At 45.6% G+C, this 21,336-nt stretch overlaps 1 protein-coding gene across 1 annotated transcript; it reads right to left on the bottom strand.

Annotated features, from left to right (window-relative positions):
• Positions 1-10: 10 nt before the first annotated feature.
• LOC120959140 (S-adenosylmethionine sensor upstream of mTORC1) lies at positions 11-1,109 on the bottom strand. Its single transcript, XM_040382319.2, has one exon. It carries the CDS (start codon positions 1,043-1,045, stop codon positions 32-34), a length of 1,014 nt encoding a protein of 337 aa, XP_040238253.2. The 5' UTR covers positions 1,046-1,109; the 3' UTR covers positions 11-31.
• Positions 1,110-21,336: the final 20,227 nt, after the last annotated feature.

The raw sequence follows: 21,336 nt of genomic DNA, 5'->3' as shown, positions 1-21,336 counted from the left end.
ACACCTAATGTAAAATAGCGCATTGATTTTATTAACTGTCCAAAAATGGTAACCCCGCAAACGCTTCCCTTATTTCACCCTCGTCCTCCTCCGTTCGGCAAACTGCCATTTCGTCTTCCTGCTCCCGGATATCCACCTTCGTCTCGTTAAAATCTTGCGGAATGTTCAACATCGGCTGCATGTACGCTTCTCGATGTATATCACACCACCGTTTGCCCACCGCCGGGAAGATGCACTTCCGGAACACCATGCACGTCACGTGCTCCAGCTTCTCTATCTTGATGCGCCCGAACCCCATCAGCCCCAGCGTGTAGCGCCAGTTCTTCATCAGCTTTGCATTCGCTCCCTGGTGCCGACTGTCCGGTGTTATGATCAGCAGGATGCCTTCCGGTTTCAGCAGCTCGTACGCTTTCCGGCAGCATCGTAACCGTTGGTCCGGCGAGGGCAGATACTCCAGCAGCAAGCTAAACACGATCGCATCGTAATGTTCGCTCGGGAACGCTTCGATCGAATGGTGCTCCACCGATACGAGCGGTTCGGTAATGCTCTTCCAGATCTCCGCTTCGAGAAAATCACAATGCCACACCGACGCACAGGCCGGTGCGATGTCGATGGCTGTTACGTCGAAATCCGGAAAGCACGCGAACGGATCGTAACAGCTTCCTACATCGAGCAGTCGTATTTGATCGATCGTGTACGGACGATGGGCGGGTTGGTGGCCGATGCCGTCGATTGCCTGCATCACCTTGTCATCCTTCTCGCGGAACAGGTACAGCAGAGGGGTCGCTCCATGAAAGTAGCTCCGGCAGGACGCCACCACCCATTCGATGCGGCTGTTTGATCGTTTGCAGCTTACCTCCATCGTCCGGTCCCAGTAGCAGGTGGCCAGTTTGTGCATCGCTTCGGCGTAGCTTTTCAGCAGCCCTGCATCGCGTACGTGTTCCTTCCATACTGCTTCCGGGTCTTGCTGTTTGGCCGAGTCGCGAAGACGCTGGTGGACGGATTTTATCAACCCGGACAGTTCAAGCTGTTCCTGTGTGGCCATCACGAAACACGGTAGTACGATTCATACGCACGTTTCTTTCTGTCGGCTTGAAAATGTAAACAAACAGTGAGCACATTCAGCTGCGGCCAAATGAAGCAAATGAGAGAAAATATAGATTCGAGTAGGAGAAAGGTAGATCACATAAATGTTAAAAATAAAAAGATTTTCTTTTCATTTGCAATTATTGAACAAGCTTTAATTATCATAACTCTTTTTATTTAATGAACTACACATAATTTTAGCTAACCTAAACAGGTAAGTAAAACCTCAGCTCGAGTGAGAAGAACAAAATCAGCTCGATAGTGAGACTGGTGCTCGAATCTGATTCGCCGATAATTGTGGTTGATGTATTGGATAAATTCAACAAAGAACATCACATTGCATAAATTCGGGCGCTAAGTAAGTTAAGTTGTGAACTGATGCTTAGGTAAACCAAATAAGGATTTAAACACGCTTAATTTCACATTTTCTATTCAGCCATCACCAAAAACGGTACATAACTTTATTCACTTTTTTCTAAATTATACTTCAATATTTATGTCCACAAAGAGCCTCTTACTCATAGCCCAAATAATTCGAAATAAGCCTCGAGGCTATACCGAGCCAGCTCCGTTCCTTTGATGTATGCTGCAGCATAGCAATTCTATCCGGATCGTATCCATCATCAACGGCGTAGTAATCTGGTTCCGGGGCAGTGGCAGATTCTTCATAATACGAAAAAGCCTGACACACCACCACACCTGCCACAACGGTTAAGACAATCGGAAGGAAACCGTATGCAAACTTCATGCTGACGAGTGAAATGTTGTCTATAACTGACCTTAACGTATTCTACAGTATTGCTTTTATAGCAAACTTGTTCCTTATTTCTTACTTCCCTATTGTTTGGTGTTGTGTGTCTAGCACAGTACTAGCACATTACTTGCGGCAAAACAGCGTTAAAAATACTCCACATACGTGTTTATTGAGACGATATGGCAATCTATTAATAGATCGAAAAGTTGCTTGTTTCCAGAAGCAAATTATCAAACTTGTTTTTCACTTTGCCTATCACAGACTCCGTGTTTGTGCAAGTGTGGACAGCAGAGCTAGGTGTTGAACCTGTGCCGAATTCTTCGCCAGTCTTTATTGAAGTGTCCGGAGTATAGGGATTTTTTGAATTCAGATGTTTCACGAAGCTCGTTATATTTGACTCAAGTAACCGATGTGCAGGTTAAAAGGAAAATAAATTTTGATGTAGCCTATTCCACCACCAAGCAAGGCGTGAAGCTAAAAAGCAGGAAAGCAAAACTTCCCTATCAAGTGTCGCCATTCGTCTGATGTCATCTCTCAACGGTTTTTAATGGCTACAATTTACCTCACAGCTATACCCAACTAGGAAGCCTGTGCATTCGGGCAGTCATTATATTTAAGAACAAACTTAGTTTCTTCAATATTGTTTACAAACCCATTTTAGAAACAGCTCCATAACTTGAGACTGTAAATCATTCAATATAAATCCTACGGCCATAGTACCAACGCAGCGCTTTCGACCTTGAGTCACCATCGATCGTTGAAACTCAAACAAAACCTCGCAACGTTATTTGGATGGCTCCCCAATGGCCAAATTTTGAACCGGCTATTGTTTGCCATTGTTACGGTAGTTATCCTCGCAGGCACGACTTGCACAATCCATGCACCCAGGCATCCGTACGGTAAAATTTGTCCATTTCTATCGCCGGTGTGCAAACGCCTTCGCCGCATGTGCTGTGAGCTAAATATTGATATTACCCACATACACACACACACAAACTCCTCTCACGTCTATCGTTTGCGCAGCAAGTGCGCCCTGCCAATGTCTCCACGTGTCCTGTACGCTAGCAGCGACCGGTGCGCCGAATCTAACGCACATGCAGTTTTTGAAAAGACCAAATCAACACACCCGCGGGACGAACCGACGATCACGCTGGTTGGCGGTAAACCTTTCACGCGGGCAAGCTTAAACACCGTTAAAGGGCTGCCTTCCCATTCGTCGCAGCGACAGGCCAAACCGGCGCAAAAGCAAACACGAACGCCAACTGTGAAATCAAATCTTCAAACATTTCAAAGCCGCCCATCGGTTCGGGCGTGCATGGGCGGGCTGGCTGGCTGTTCACGGCCTACTATGTGCATAATGGAGCGCATTGTTGGAGTGCGTAGCATCCACACAGCGTATCAGAGAATTTAAAAAAAAAACCACACCGTCCACAGAGCTCGAGCTCTCGTGGAAGCATCAACAAACACGGACGGTTGTGGAGCGCTTTGCTTGTATCAGCGGTCTAGGGGCACCCTGCAGAACATCTCCCGAGCGTTGTTTAATTAATTTCAACAGGTCAGTGAGCCGCATTTTTTCACCGATTGTGAATTGTTTTGCTTTCACACTTGCGTTTATGTGGTGCAGACAGACCATACTGTTTGATTGTCACCCCAGTCTAGAGGGAAAAGTGTGTATAATTGCAAAATATTGTCATTAGCACGCGAAAATATGCGTAGGTAGAGAGAGAGAGGGTGTCGTTAAACTCGAAATTGGTTCATCCCGCGGTTGCGTTAAGTACCTTGACAAGAGTGGCGTTTGTTGTTAAAAATTTCGCGCGCACTGTGCCGGTTTTCGGTTTGTTTGACAGCTGTCAGCTACGCGTGAGGATCGCGCGAAGATCGTTTAGTAGACGGGAAGTGGATTGCAAAATGTAAAATTATATGATAAAAACAAGATATTTTCTCTTTATTGCTACAGATAAAAAGAAAATGGTTAACAAGATGATTCAATTGAAAAGAATAAAAGACAAAATACTTACTATAAGTTAAGTAAAATAAACATTTTCGTGAACATTGTAAAACCAGTGACACACAAAACTAATGTCATTTTTAAATGTTACAAATCGAGCATCAGCACCGTTTTTATGGGTCGCCTCCATGTTGAACCAGTGTATCCTAACGTAAAACATGCTCTACACCCCAAAAACAAACCTCTCCCCTCCCGTAGCGTACGATGCGATTTGTTTATGGACACAAGTTATTATGTTTGTTATGATAATGTTTGCTTTGAATCAGTTTCAATCTTTTTGGAAACATTCTTAATGTGATGTCAGCCAAAGTGTGCGCAACAAATCTGTGTCACCCACCGTCCCAAACAAACCAAGCGCTTCCCATGTGCGTGTTGCACCATCATCCTGATACAAACCACTCCCCTTGCTTCTCGAGCTTCTTCCACTCCTCTGGTTGTGGTGCAGCCGAAATTAGCATAAAAGAAATCGATCACACCGCTCCTCTCGTGTGTGTGCGTATACTATATGCGCAGGTTGAGCCTTCCCAACATGCTACTTAGCCGAGCGACACTCTTGGCCATCTTCCACATCCTTACCACGCGTTAAGGGTGTAGGCGTTTCCGTTCACTCCACAAACACACACACACACGTGTGGGGGTAGGTGTTCCCCCCGTCCAGTGTGGCCGTCCAGCGTTGCAGGCATGCCAAATTGTGATGCTTAGAAGTGGAATTATTAATAGCGTTACGCAAGGTGACTCTCGAAGATCGAGTGATGGAGGATGGATGACGCATCAGGCGGCGGTAGGATCGGCGCCGAAGCGCCTTCGCCAGTCATCATAATCGTCGTCGTCGTCGTCGTCGCCATCAATCGCTTGCTGGTGCCCAGGGGGGTTTGAGGTATGAAATAATAATCCGCACCAGTGCGACCCATGTGTCGAGTGACGGTGACGTGTGCTGATGGAGATAAACTATCGCGAGCATGACTTATTTTTGCTCCCCGTCCGTATCAATTATTGATTTCTTTTACAGATCGTTGCAGAGCACCAGAAACACACACACACACATATCAAATACACCACATCATCATCATCATCATCATCATTCGGAGGCATAGGCATCAGAAGAATGAATCGAACTCATACGGTGCCACGGCCTTTTCAATAGGTCGTAAAGTATCTTAGAAGTGGAAGCGTTACCGGGACCGTATCGCGTTTGATCGCGATCCATCAATCGCAAAAGCGCACAGCCAACCCTACAGTACGATCGATTATTGTGGGAGGCATCGTTTGTCTTGGTTCGTTTCGTGGAAGCTATCATTAGGGAATGGGTTGGAATGGTTTCGAGGACTAACCTTCGCGATGACGGTGCATCCCCGCATTTTCCGTAGCTGCTTGCACTAAATGCGCTCCAAGCGTGGTAAGCGAGACATACGGCGAGGAATGAATGAATTGCCCGTTCAATTATCGATTGATTCTTTCGAGATATTCACTCAGAACAAAGTGGTCGAATAAACAAGATTCTACGGCGTCTCCTCTGCAACAGAACTGCTGTTAGGCTCCCTTTTTTTCTTTCTAAAGTTCACAAAAATACCTTCAATATTACCAAAAATACACTAGCAATTAGCAGACTAATCCGACTTCAAACAACCGAACCTTTTAATGTCATTCCTCCATCACCGAATGCATTTCCCGACCGAACGCGCATAAATCACCATTAACGTTGCAAACGGAAAACCACAGTGTTTTGAAAAACCCCGTTTTCCACAACATAAACTTCGTGCAAGATGAAAGGGTTTCTCTTTGCTGGGAGATAATTCATCAACCAACCGAATCAAACGGCACTAACTACGGCGCCACACCCGATGGGTCCACAAATGAATTGGCTCAATTTAGCTGCCGGCGATCGGGGTGCGTGGGGAAGGGCAAGATTTAGTGCCCTCCATCCCTCTGTCGCGAGGAGAGCGATGTACGGTTGATCCCATCGATCAAATGGAAGTACATCTTCAGACATGTAGACCCGGTCATTGTTGGGTCTTTAAACGGGAATGTTTGAGGTTGACAAAATGTGGTAAAAGCATAGCCTTTTGAACGATCACACATTGCGTGTGTATATGGAACGAGTTTTAGAGTCTAGAGACTAGAGTTTAGAGTCTTTATACTAACATTTCAGAATTCCTGGATTCTATATCTTTGTTTAGCATTTCAAAGATTTTAGGGAAGATCTTTTCTTTTTTGTGATCATTTGTACAGGTTGGAACACATTCAAGCCGCAGAGACCTATCTCAAACGGGAGCTAAGGGAAATAAATAAAATATCTTTTGGAGATTGAAGAGATTTACTTCAGATTTTAGGGCACATTTAATCCTATCGTTGTTTGCAATCTTAAGTTATGTATCTCCTTTCCACGATTTTCAACAACAATCGAAACAACCGTGGTAAACCAAGTCACTTTGCGAAGGTTCTTATCTTACAAGCATAAATTCTTCCAATTTTAGAACGTCAGTCACGAGGAGTATCTTGGAATGAGCTGAGCTTCTGATAACGAGAAAAAACATCAAATTTTACTGCGATCTACTATATATGATCTTCACAAACATCGGAGACTTAGAAGTTAGTTTTGACAAAAATCGATGTATAAATTGTTTGGGCGAAAAGAGATCCTGACGATTGCAAGGGCTCATTTCCCACAGTAAAGCCTAAGAATGCTTTACTTAGCTGCAACGAGGAAGAGGATATAGATAAACTCATTGGGGCCTCAAAAATAATTACCTGTGCATATAAATGTAGAAAAAGTCTCTCTAAGAACGCCTTGGACGCCGTGAGAGGTTAAGAGAGTCCTTTTGTTCCAGTTCATCGTGATTGCGTAGTACTACAATCATATTTATACATCGCTGTTCAATAGCTCTTATCTCGCAACACATTTGCATTGTAATTAAATGTAAATTTTACTACACTTTCCATGATCTTATATTCCCATGACAGTTCCCCCTTCTGTCAAACATAAGCTTAGTGCTTGCACAGCCGTTACGCCTCGGTGAAGGTCGCCCTTCCGTTATCCCACCGTTCTTCGCGGTAACGCACGTGAGAAAATGCATAAAACAGACGCACTTAAAACATGATGCGTGACCGAAGCGAGCATATATCCCCCATTTTTTGGGGTTTCGACGAGATTTTTTCCTACATTTGCCATCATCCACTCCCGGTGGCAATGCTCGAAAGCGTCCTATTTGGGTGTAGTCAGTCGGAAAGTGAGCAGGTGCAAATGTGCACTTGGCACACGGTAATGCACTGAGCGGCGATGCCTATTGCCCACTGCAGCCTTCGGGCTGGCTCAACCATTAAGCGAACTTTGTGACAGTGGTACGGCCAAACCACATCAAACCACGTTCCACTGGTGATATTTATAAAATGGCAACAAATGGCTTAATTAGTAACAGTATCACGTTCCTTTCGTGCCGCCCCGTAGTAGTAGTAGTACCAGCCACCGCGGGTGAGGGAACTCAATTAGAGTCATCCCTGACCGATCAAAAACCAAAAACCCCGGTAGCCGGTAGTGCTGTGCGGTGCGTTGCGTTCGCATCCCGCAGCGGCCCAGCCAAACTGGGCCCGAAACGGGCTTACGGCCCGCGTGTATAATTTATATTTTGTGCAATACGGCCACCAGACCCGTCACCGTCACCGTTAGACGCACGGTTCACATTCATTACGGTGTGATTTGTGACAGATCATTTAGTCCTTCCGTGTGCGTGTGTGTCTGTGTGGTAAAAGGGGGAAAATCACGGGAGACAGGTAGAGATGTTGTCTCGAGAAAATAGACACTTGGTTTCGTCGTTTTGTGTGTGTGTGTGTGTGTGTCCCTCTCGGAGAGTCTCACGATGGGTCGCTCTACTCCTACGCGGTGTCTCCACTGGCGTGCGTGACGACTTCTTGAGAAACTTCCTCAGGTGAACCACAGGGGGAGCTAGAGTCGCATGTGTGTATTTCATCACTGAGGATCAGATCAGCTAACGGGGTTGTTGTTTTTATAGGACAAACTGGTCACCTAGAAAGAAAGGGAAAGAGTTTCACTTTCACGCAGACGAATGGCGCAATGTTTGAAAGCGTATTTGAACCGTGATGGATTGAAATTAATGAAATGGATTTTTCATACCCCGGTCTCCCCAGTAGGGTTGCCCGCACAGCGCACAGTTGCAATCTGGGACGAGCCAGGGCGCGTACAGCAGTACAGAAGCACGTCAGTTTTACAGAGGAGGGGACAAACTGTTTAAGGCAGTTAAAATTAAATTGCCCCGCGTTCTTTTACGAACCATTTGATGAGCTACAAAACTGCAACCGCAAACCAAAAACACCGATCGGTCGTGAAACGATGTCGTAAATGGTCGTCTCCCGTAGGGAACAGTGCGCAATTAAATGTACATATTTCACCTGGGCCATATCGTCACCCGAAACCCGAGTTACAGACACCCAATACTGCGAACACATTCCAAACATCCAAACAACTTTACATCTTCTAATGAACTCTCCTAGGTTATCGTTCGGCGATGTAATAGGGCGCGCGTAGTGTTACTCGTTGCGGGTGTTGAATTATAGTGCACATAAATGTCCCACGTGACATGCGATAAGATGAGAAGAATAAAACCTAGCGTCCCAGCTGTCCCAGAGATACATATCGAGATGTACATCGAAAACAAAACCGATTTCAAAACCAAATTCAGAAGCTAGATTGGATTTGCGTTCCTGCTGATTGATCGACACATGAATGCATCGTTATTAGCGATCAGTTTTCACCCGTTGCAGAAGCCTCCGCTCAGAAGATCAACGACATCGGAAGCATTTCTTTACAAAAAAACGCAAACAAAACTCCACCAAAACGCACGTGTTGCGCCAGTATTTATTATTTTGGTTCCTATTTACTTCTGTCACGCAGCATAAGGAAGGAAGCAAGCGGACTAAAATTAGGTTGACCTAAAATTAAATCCCACTCGCTCGTGCGCTCCACTAGCGCGACACGCGTCTCCGGGCTTCATTTGATGTGACCCGATGCCGAACCGGCAACTTCCTCCTAATGCTCGGTGGTGCCATCAGTGGCGAGGAACTTGAGGAATTGGTTCCGATCTTCAGATGCTGCTGTTGTTGTTACTGCCACGTCGTCAAGAAACGATCAGTAACCGTCACGGGTAGATGATATGGCAAAGACACATCTCTTTACAGGAAAGGTATTAAAAGAATATTCATCATAACTCGTTACGTGTGAGTGTGATTCTTTTCAAACTTCCACCCTGAAATTATGTCCCTTTGTCTACTAACTGATTTTTAATCCCTTTAAGTAAACAGAGAATCGGCGGCTTTTGCATCACTCACAGACGGGACGCTAAAAATGGTCATTTTTTCAAAGAAAAGAAAAACACACTTAACCACAGAGATGACACACCGCGCAGGATTAGGCCCAGGTTCTGCGGGGCGACAAAATCATTAGACACAAATTAACTAACGGATGAGGCAAACTTCCGAGTCATCAATCACTCGCGCGGTTTTACTCGGTGTGTCTAATGCGCCAAGCCCCAAAGCGATCCCGAGGTGCATCAGGTGTCGAGGCGGACGACGCGTCCAATGATCGAACGGATCACGTCAGTCGCGCACGGGTGCGGCAACGATTTTCTATTCTGCAACGTTTTGCAAAACTCCGCTCCAACCGTGCAAACTGCGTTCTGAGGTGTGGTCAGGCCCCTTGTGGTCGATCATCTTGTCTGGGCACGATCTTCATCTTGCTACCAGTAGCTGTTTCGGATACCTAGTCTAGCTAGAGTGATACTAGAGACCTGGGCCCCGTGATGACAGTTTTCATCCTGTTGCGTGCTTTTGCTTTTTTGCTCTGCTCTGGGCCGGTGGGGAAAACCAAACCGGCCAAAATTATGATTCAACGGGACGGCACCGGCAGACATGGTCGCGATACACTCAGCATTGATTTTAGCTCACGCCGGCGAATAATTGAATGCGACAGACAGCGAGGATCATAAATTTTAGCGTTAAATTCAATCTACAGCCGAGGATCGCTAAGAGCGCTGCGCATTAGACACGGTGGAATAAGGAAACGGGAGAGGTTTTAATGGCAGATTTTGGAATGGCGAGTGTGAGGATTTCATGTGATGCTTCGTTTGATGGATGTGTGCGACATTTTCACTACAGTTTAGTGTAATCAAGATGGACAAAGCTGATGAGCTAGTGACATTAGAGGAGCTAGAGTTGATTTACCGGCCGAGAAGCATGATATTGATGCGAGTTTTACTGGCAGCAAACGTTTTGAACGTCTTCTTCGGTATATTTGACGCTCAATACTAATTGGAGCTAATAAAGCCTTCTATTCGTCAGTTCTGTCTCAAAAATTAGGCTACGAAAGGTCTAGCATCCCTTTACCTAGCGTCTATATTACTTGCACACGATCACCAGATCGACAACATCGCAGCCTAATGCTATTGAAATTCATCTCGCGCACTATCGGTTGAATAATGGCTGTCAATATTGGTTTATGTCAATCGACCGTTCGATAGACGCTGAAAACCACTCAAAGACCACGAACACAATCGCCTTGTGGTGGGTGGGCGATGCGATGTTGCTCTTTAAAGCTTTGAAGTCCCCCCAAATCAAGCAACACTATCATACCTTAAGGCCACTTTCCCAGAGGAAAGGAAAAATGGTACCCTTCGGGCGTGAAGTCAGTGTACAAATTGATCATTATGTGACCGCAGTTTGACAAGCTGAGGCATAATGGGAGAGTGGAAGAAAAAAACAATCCTATGATAAACCTTGGCCCTAGCCCAGATATCCGCTCATTCTTTGGTGCTTTTAAAGACACTTAAATCGAACTCCTCCAAACCGAATGGGTTAAGTATCTCGGGTGGCGCCAATTCCTGGTCGCCTTTTAACGAGCTCAGTTGTTTAGGTGTATGGCTCCACTTGGCGGAGCTTTACCGAAGGTCCTACTCGACATCCCCCCATTTGGGGCATGTCTCGAAATTGGGTTCCTCATTTCCAACTCCTGGGTCCTTGGGTTGTATGCACATGCCCTTTGACAATGTGGCCTACGGGCTAGCACCAGCGCGGAACTGCATCGCCGTGGGAGTGGCGCTCCAGGGGATTGGACTGGATCCAGTGGTGGCTTTCGGGCTTCCAATCGCATCGCCACACTCCCAATCGGGCTATTCACGACATCTCGAGAGCATCGCGCACAGTCGCGTTTATGTTAATGAGCGCACGGCAAATTGGTTCACACGGTAGGGCACCGTCGGACACCCGTCGGAAAAGGTCTGCAGATGTGTCTGCGAGTCGGACGAGTTCGAATGGTTTCTAGTTAGCTGCTCTGCACTGCGCCGTGTTTTGTGCGGTAAAGTTACTGAAGGTTCATTACGGTGGCCACTTAAGTCCTGTCACTGCACTGGCCAGCAGTGCACACAGTCCGGCACAGTGATCGTGACAGATTATGATAGGTAGGGAAGGGACTTCCCTAAAAGGGCCGCGGTGAGCGTTTTCAGCTGGTGTTGTGAGCTGCAGGATGGGTAAAGATTTTTTAGGGCATTTATTGCCTGCCCGTTTTCGGTGCGGTTTGGTTGAGTGATGCGGGCTCGGGTTGTGACTATTGAGATGTTACCACTCTTAGTAGCACCTTTAATTATTGACCTTGTGAAGCGGTTAAAGCAATATAAAATGTAAAGTATGGTAATGATAGCTCAAGATAGATTGAGGAAACTACTAACATGCACCTTGACAGATGCTTTTAGTGGAATATTTATGTAAATAAATGTATAAAAGCCTTCGAGAAACCATCCTGCAGCAGTTTTTTTCCTAGAATTGGCTTGAATTCATTTTCAATTAGTAAGATCCAATATTTAAAACAACGAACACTAATTGCTGGTAATTGATGATTCACGATCAGATAAATAAATCATCGACAGCGCATTCAATTATCGACCGAATGCATCATCCACACCCATCACTGCAAGGTCTTGTACAAAACAACAAACAAAAAAAAAGATCCTCAAAACAGCGTGATCATTAAGATCAGATTAATCATCGCATTAATTAAATTATATTCCTCGCACTCGCTGATCAATCTCACCCGCCCCTAGGTGTGCCCAATGTGTTGCGATCGCTTTGGTTCTGTTTCCTGTTATTGCTTTTGATGGATTTTATACTGCTTGAAGTTGCCAACCCAAAGTTCCGAACTGCAAACCACCTGGGAGGCATTGGAAATGCTTTTTGAACAAACAACGCGTCAAGACGAAGCAACCGAAACGTTCCTACGGTCTTAAAATTGCCGTCAAACCGTTGGCAGCTTGCAATGTTTCAAATTAGCTCAGCTACCATCCATTTCCATCCCGCACCGACATACGACCGAGCCAGAACATGTGTTTGGCGGGGTTTGTTGATTTGAAATAATTTTCATCTTGCCTTGGGTATACCTTGGGTGCAAGAAAGAAAGCGACCGACGCAAAAAACAAACCCCTACGTTAACTCACACCTTGACCGCACAAACGCCAACGTTAGAACAACGTTACCACAACGTGCGGTGTTGGACCGATTGGTCAAACAAATTGCCTTCGCCCAAACAGCCAAACTGTCAAAGTGATGCTGAAAATGGGTCCGTTCGACTTTACGAGACGTTCGGGAGGAAAACTGTATGACGAAAACCTCCAAGCTTCGAAACTACTGAACCGTGAGCAATCAGTAACCGTGCACCATTGATTGCATTAGCCCGACGGGTCTGCTGACGTCCGCAACACGTCTACTAACATCCCGGTAGTGCGATAAACAAGTTTGAGTTTGAAACAGTTTTCCCTCAGCCTCTGACAACCGGACGTTGTTTGTTGCTGGGGAGTAGTCAACGGTGAAGACCGTTTAATCTGCCCCGAAAGCAGACAGGAAAGTAAACAAAAGGGTTAACAAAAGCAGCGAAGAAAGTAGATTAGTCTTTCGTATGGCACTTTGTGCAACTGGTAAATAAACATTTTTTGTTCTACCATCTACTCACCGGCAAAATGTGTTGGTACATCACCAATTCTACAAGAGATCATAAATCCCATAATTTTGAATACATTCCTTTCTTTTTCACCTTTAGTCCTTTAGCTGTATGAGAAAAACTTAAACCAAAAGTCTGAAGTTTTTGCTAAAAAGCCTACTAAAAACACAAACATTAGCTTGGTCAAAAAGTTACCTAAAACTTAGATATTATTGAAGTGTTTAAACAGCTTACAGGCCAAAATTATGTTTTTGCAATATAAACCCAGCAAGCAGAGACATCTCAATTAGTGCAGCTCCAAAAAAAACCACATCTCTATGTCTCCACTGATCATCACGATCATGTGAGCTCGCTCACAAGCTCATGTTCATTACCGATCGTGTCTGCGGGACGTACGTGCGCGCTCCGTCCGATTGCGAAACCGTTTCCCACCGACACCGACATCGATTGACCACCAGCCACCATCTATCTCTACACTGTCGGCCAGATGGTGCGGCTTTAAACAAACAAATAGCCCTTTAGGAGGGGTGAACACAGCGTAGTCATGATCTATCATTTTAGCCTCCCCAAAACGTTCCGGAATGTGCGTACGCTCAAGCATAATGTAATGGATGGATGATGGAGAAAAAAAAACACAAGACTGTCTATTCGTTGCTAACTTTCCCTTTCGTTCCCGTGCCTTCCCTTCTTCCCAATTGCTTTACAAACAACCCTTCCCATGCACCATGCGTGAGCGGACATCTTCCAAACCAAGATCGCGCGTTCGCTGTGTTCGACTTTCCGAAACAGTCCAAACACCCCCTTCACCTGAAGTTTGTCAACCAATCAAGCCGATCTCTAATGCGCAGCTTCCCTCTTACACCCGGGTCGTTACGGGCAGGGTAGAGTAGCGGGTAGGACCGATGACGAGAGAGTTGATTTGCAATCCTACTGAACCGACCCGCCAACACCAGCAGCACTGTTTGGTGCCGCGTGCGCACTGTAGGGCACACCTGTGCACACTAATGGCCATTTCAAGGTGATCCACGTCCGAACAGGTGAATTTATCCCGACCATCAGTTGTGGCGCGCTGCAACGCAACCGATTGCACCATTAGCACCTCCCCGGGTGACCGCGGGAAGGCACACTAAACGGTTCCGCGTGCGGTACCGCAGAAAACACTTTAACTACGGCAATAATACGCTAGATGGCGCTTCACGACGCTTTAATCGTAAAGCCACCGCCGTGCCGTTCCATCTTCGGACCGTCGAGCCGGACAATTACCGTGCAGAGATAATTTGATGATAGTTGAGGTAGAGAACTCAAACCCCAAAAAAGGGTTGCCATAGCACCGTGGTACTAAGAATGCCCAAAACCGGAGCTTTAAAACAGCGAACGAAGCGAATAATTTTCGTGTCGTGATTTCATCCAACAACAAACGGTTTGACGGTGGACGTTGTTTTTCCTGCGACACGGATGATGGGCTGGCTCAAACATGGCGTTTAAAGGGAAAGTTACACCGGGCTTCGTTTGGCGAGAGTGGCGAACGAAACGGACGGGTAATGTACTAAACATAGGTATTATGTCATGTTCACAAACGTGTTCAACAGCTTACCCCGTGTGTGTGTGTTTGTGTTTCTCCCGAAAACGGTCATCATGAATAATGGGAACCGATTGAGCGAGCAGTTTTGCAAGCATTAGACAGATTGTTTCCATCTTGTTGCAACCGAATATTCGATGTCATTCGATGGGTGAATGCTGCCTCGTGACATCAAACTTTTTTTTAGATGCATTATGCCCACTGACATGCGTTGGCAAGGTTTCGGAGGGGTTTTTTTCGAACACTCTTCAATAGCTTTACAAAGAGCATCGTAACTCAACAGGATACTAGCAACTGCATCGCGTCTGCAGCTCGTCCAACAGGCTTACACTTTATCGCCAAAACTCACTCCCGATTTTGCATACAATTGTACCGGTCTTGTGCGTTGCGCTTGGAGTCCGATTTGCGATGCTGTGCGCCTCATATTCCCGGTGAGCTAGCGGGCAGGTTTCTATATGGTCAGGATGAATATTAATCGATCAACCGGAACGGTACGCCGGTCGCGATGGCGGCGACTTTACCAAACTCGGCATCGCGAGCGAGCGCCCCTCAGTGTGTTGACTTTAATTAACAACGCGTCGCGTGTAGGAAGCATTAGAACGCACAAAGCACCAGCCTGTATGGCTCGAGACTTGGGCTACAACCCGACCCGTAGGTGAACGGGGGAGAATCGGTCCCATATTAGGCCGGATGACGGGAGCAAACAGCCCTCGTCCAGGAACTGTCGCCAAGGCATCGCCAAAACGGAACCTTTTTTGGTGCGAGCCACACTGGCCACACGTCCTGCGAAAGAGTGTCCTCTCCCTAAGGGGCACTTAGTGTTACGGCAGGCGCCAGATCAAGGTGGCCGGCCAGTGCCGGCGATATCGATTAGTCAGCCCACACTGGCGTGGCGTTGATACCTTAGAAATTGTGTCCCACCTACGTGGTGCACAAAGCCCAACAAACGGATGCCGTGGGCAGATCGATCAAGTTCAACGGGTGGGTTTTTATGAATGAATTTCCAGTCGCTGTGTGTTTCTTTCTTTCCTCAGTTTTGCGCTGCAAAGCTAGTGTAGCAAGTAGCAAGTGTGTGCCGCCGTCCCGCCACGGGCCGGACGGACTACCTGTCCGTGCAGCACCAGCCACGCAATGAATCTTGAATGAATTTGCGTTTGGCATTTGAAACGAGTTTTGCCTTCGCTCGGGGTATGATGCCATGCCACCGATGGGTGATCGTTTAATAGCGAGCAGCGAGATGGATGGCGATCAACGTTTGGAAGTCCTTGGAGGGCGTTTTTGTTTTTTGTTGATCGAACGAGCGAAAGGAACGAAACAGAGATGCGTAGGCCACGAGGACAATGGACTGTGCGTGTGTGGGGGGTTTTTTTCATCTTATTCTGGGTTAATAAACTTACACCGTTTGGATGAAGGAGCGAGAACGAAAGTTTAATGGAAAGTGAAGATACAGTGGTTGATATGCTTATAGGTCCACAATAAAATTAGTCCAGATATTGATATGTATTGACCAAAACTTCAAACTTTTAATACCAAATCATTTTTGATAGTTCAACAAATCAATTTATGCCAAACAAACAATATTGTGTTTTGTTTGTTGTTGGATGAAAACATCAAAACATCAAATAATTCTTATAAACTCAGTTTTGAGTTCAGCTCAATTTTTTACCTAGAATGATTCACAAAGGTTATTTCAATAAAAGTGTAACTGTCCCTATAGATTGTGATAAAAACGTTTGGAACAGAGTCATTTAGTGATTTCGATTAATACTTCCAGTTTTTATTCCAGAAACTCTTGTTCCACATTAAATGTTGCATAAAGCTCTAAACTGAATCGAACGACGCTAAGAATTTGAGTCTCTAGATGTTCAGAAGAGTCATGATGTGACATTTATCTCCATGATGGGAACATCTCAATTAGCTTACAAGAATTTCTCAATCATATGCATCTTGACCAACAAAATCATCGCAAATGCAGGCAATTGAAACTTTTTTGGGGACTAAGAAGTATTTGATAAAAAAAAATAGTCCAATATCCAGCTCATTCGAACTTTTAGTACGTATTATAGAGTTTCTTCATTGCCAAAGAGTTGACACTAGCTTTTAATAGTGTAAGCCAATAGATATTGATATGTAACGATAGATGTAATCAACTCTTCTTGGAATTTCCGTCACCGTAATAAGGATGATGTCATCGTTGTGGACTTCATTAGCAATTGGTGAAATTTGACAATAGATTTAACCCTTTCTTAGCAGCTCTACGTGTTAACAATCCTTGTACGAATTCATAAATAATAATGCCTTAAATATTGAAGAACAACATTTCCCCCTTTTGAACCCCTGCACATTTACATTGCTTGCGTTGATTAATTGTTTCCAAATGCGATCGCAACGAACCCTGAAAATCTCCCACAAAACAAGACAATATTGAATTTGAACACAATCTCTAATCGCTTACCTCATCCACAGTAGCATCATTCCTCAATTCAATCTTCTCCATAATCACATACCGTCGGTGGAATGCAACCATGCCCATACTATCTCCAAGAAGCGTGGTGACGCATGGTGACGCGAAAGACACTAAAAAAAGCTCCAAACCAACACCAAACCCAACGTGACCTTACGCTGACTTTATGCGCTCAACTCTTTATCCCTTATCAGCTGTCCAAGACCAGTTGCTGGAAGCAGCATCCCGCCCATCGCCATCATATTGCGAGCTGCACCCGTCGACGGAAAGGCTACCGAAGGGGCTACCATACATAAAACGGTTCGTCCTTGGACGCCCAAGCCGTAGGGTATAATTGGGAACGAAAAAAAAACCGCGCCGGACACTGAGATCATCGAATGATTACACTGGTTGTTCGGATGTACCCCCGGGGTGTAGTAAGATTACGTAGTGCAGCAGTAAAGTTTAATATTTCCCTGCAAGATAATTCACTTACACGGAGCGAATGACGTTTTTTTATGACAATTGAATTTAAAAATTCACCACACATTCGCGATAAGAGCTGTTTGGCGCGTTAGACGCGCATAAGGGGTAAATAAAATTTAATTAAAGCAACGTGTATGATCACTTTTTTCTCGCGCTTCTGCAAAGTTCCCCTTCATCCAATCCACCATAAAGGCAATCAAGTGAAGCGGTTGCTGAAAAAAGACGATCAAGATTAACCTTACCCATTCCACACATGTCAGCCCTGTCCGATCCGCTTCACACTGTCCGCGTGCAAGCACACACACGCATACACATGGTATGAAATGCAAGTGCATTCCGTCCGCTCTCAAGTGCAGACAGAGTGTGCACTTCATCGATCGAGCCGGTGCGATACTCTGGCCTGTCTGCCCGCGAGCGATCACTTTCCATGGGCAAGAATGGGGTCAGTTTTCCCAGCATTCCTTTCCAGCGGTTTTGCACCCCCCCCCCCCCCCCCCCCCGTTTTTTGGCTGACATTTCAGGACAGCAGCTCCGCTTGCCGGATCATATTTTCCACGTCAATCATGCTCGTTGTTGCCCGACAGGAGGCGGTCGGCCACTTTTCCACGGCCAATTTTCCAATCATTTTATCGCGCGTTCGTCGATCGTTAGACCGATCGAGCGTTAGATGTGGTTGCGCCTGCCGATGCTAGTGATATATCACGTGTTGCTTTACGATGTGAAAGCGGACAGGGCATAATGGAAAGAAAAAGAGAGGAGGGAGAGCCCATTTAATGGCAATAGGATAAGTAGACCCAATCATAGTTCTCGGCAAAATGTCAATTGTTGCGCATGAAAAATAGCATCCCGTTCCGTGCGGGCAATCAAACAGTTGATTAATGGTTCACATCAGCACGAAACACTCTCGAAGGGCATTCTTTTCAGCTAATCCAATTTCGGAAAGGAATAACCCTACAAGCGCCGCACCGATAATGCGAAATTCATCACCAATTGCCAACACCTTCGGAGCATCTTTCCTGTCTCAAACGTATCGTGCCAACGGTACAACTGGCCTGAGGGTAAGCCAATCCTCATCATGAAAATTGTTGCCACTGAGCTGCATCGCAACTATGCATACATTTGTGTGGGATTTCCCCATACGATCCTCGGTTCCGAGGATGGATGCAGTAAAAATGAAAAACATATGTTCACCACATTCCTTCGGGGTAATGTGTATGCTCGTGCTGTGTTGAAAGCGCACGTCACCGAGACTGACATGGGAAGGTTAGAGTTATTTTGTATGCTCATTGTAGGTAAGATATCAGTGGTTTTCGTTTTTTAGGTAGGTTTTAACTGTAAAATATTTAAATTTGTACATTCGAATCAACGCCACCAAGATCTTTTTTTGGGAAAGATCAAGAAAGTACAACACTTTTCCACCGCGTTTCAAAATAAATTCATCCATAAAATGACACCAACAGCCAAAAAACAAACCTCAAAACTGCATCCCAAATTGCAACATTTTGCGATCGTGCACACGATCATGCCAAGAGTGTGCCATACGGGGGCCACTAACGGATTGCCCCATCGCCCACGCAACGCACGGGGTACACACGTTGTGGTCACTTGTGCGCGAGAAATAAATGGCCGACGGCTTACACGACACGCACATGAGGTGGGTGTTTTTTGTGGTGCGGTTAAAGTGAATATATGGCAGTATGAAGACATTTTTGGGGGGAAGTGAAAGAAGAGAAGGCAAAAAAAACACTCGCCCCCTCTGAACGCTTCACACTGACCCAGGATCAATCAGGTCAGCGCGCAAAGCGCCCAAACCCAAAACCCATCGCTAAAGTGAGTCATTTCACGCCTTTCTTTGGGGCTGTGGGTTTTGAGCTGGAGTATACGGTGTGTACGGTACGGTTGCACAGTTTTTGCTCCATTTTCGGTTCGACAATTGCTCCATTTGGTAGCGGCGCGACTTCAGCGGAAAGGCGGCAGCAATTAAGATAAATTGTCTGGCTATCTTATTACTCGGGAATTAATCTTCAAACCGTAACAATTCACACACGGAATGTTGGAAGGAGTGAAGCGTTGGAAAAGGGATGAATCTTCACGCTTCTGCAGCCGTATGTACGCCGATGTAAAGGTTGTCTTTGTGAGGTTGCACACATGGAAAGGATTATAAGTCTTTTAGAAGATGATTTATGAAGGAATGAAGGAAGAAATGGTACCGAAAAAAGTGCATTTGCGTCTTGGGTAAGCTTAAAAAGTTATTCCAAATGATTGAAAGCGTGCTAAGCATAATATACAAACCAAAACCAGCACTAGAGCTGTCCTTGAATGGTAAAAACGAAGGAGCTTTTAAATCATAATGCTGTACAGTTGAGTCGTTGTTTATATTGCGCTGGAATGTTCATTCCCATAGTCAGCCCTTTTTAGCCCGCAACGCCTGACAACTTCATTCTCCGCGCACACAACGCTCGGCTCCATTAATCCCTCCCAGCGCCTCGGCACGCACAATCTATCGGCTATTGATATTCTTAATAGCATTTCGAGACTAATTCGTTTACTTTGCACCCACCCGCGGGGTAGCAGTAGCAGCAGCAACAGCAGCCACTGGTGTGTTGGTTGTTTGGTTGGTAATCAATATTCATTTGCAGCGAACAACGGGCAGCGGGTGCGGGACAGATTTCGTAACCTTTTCGTCCTACGATCGCGCCCATATTAACGGTACGTCCCGACCGGCTGATCGCTCACGTCCCCATCGGTCCATAAATGGTACGGCTCTTCGGTGCTCCATGCGGATCTGCCCGACGTGTGCTGACCGGTTGCCAATGAATCATAATAGGTAAAGGGAGACATGGGCACCGCTGACAGCTGATTTGATTCTAATATCATGCTCGTTAAGTTTGGTGATCATTAAAACAGGGACAGAGGGTGGTAGCGTGGACAATTTGTTGCCACCGAATGTGGCATTCGGAATCACTTATCACGATGATAGCGATCGCGCGGTAAATTGGTGATCTTTCGCTATACGAATTGTTTCGATCCTAAATAGGAGCGTAGGAAAAGTGGATTGAAATATGCAGCCAACAATCAAGAGGCCGTTGCTACTACCTTTTTGTTGGTGCCAGTGCCTTTCAATAGAATAACAAATTGTCGACATGCGCTTATCAGTTCGACAAGCGAGTTGCTGCTGCTATCAAAAGATCTGCCAAACGGTAGAAAGCGAATCTGAAGCATGCCGATGGGGTGGGACAGTGCGTGCATTGCCTAGAAAGAGCTGGATGTTTGATGGTGTTAGGAATTTACGCAAAAGGGTCACAAGCAAGCGGGAAAGCAATGAAAAGCCGGATGGTTGGGACCATGTGGTGGCGCAGTCCGCATTACAGTTGTGACGATTGTTCCGCTACCGATGGCGTTGCCTCCCAACAGCGCTGTTACATATCTATTCCAATCTTACACAAAGTAAAGCTGTCTTTGTGGGGAATGCATGTCAGGCGAAAGGGGAAAGGAATACAGTGTGTATCGATTTTTGTGACACCTTTAAAATGTCAGTCTTTCTTATCTTATTAGGGATTATTTAAATTCTATATTGATTTTAATACCTATGTAACAGAAACTTTATTCAATTTTGAACTACGGCTTGGTCTTATTGATGGAGAAGTGATCTTAGCACGAGAGCGTATTGTATTCCAGCACTTACAAGTATACTCCGAGCGAGCAATAAACTGATCAGTCTGATGAATAAGTAACGACACAACCATAAACCATGATATGGCTTTTTAATGATCAATGATGCTTGAAAAGCACAATTAAATTATACTACATTTAACGACATCGCCCGAACCACTAAAACATGACACTGACTGTACTGCCAGTGCATTAATATTCCACACCAAACGGGCCACTGGCCAGGGACGGTCACGGCATGAAGAAGAAAGTGCCAACCGCTGGAGCGAGGGACCGTCATGATTCGCACGCATCGTGGTGGTCGTGCGTTGTGGCG

This window comes from Anopheles coluzzii, chromosome 3, assembly GCF_943734685.1.
Source record: "Anopheles coluzzii chromosome 3, AcolN3, whole genome shotgun sequence".
NCBI classification, from domain to species: domain Eukaryota; kingdom Metazoa; phylum Arthropoda; class Insecta; order Diptera; family Culicidae; genus Anopheles; species Anopheles coluzzii.
The sequence above is the reverse complement of the archived record's forward strand: the minus strand, read 5'-3'. Positions and strand labels throughout refer to the sequence as shown.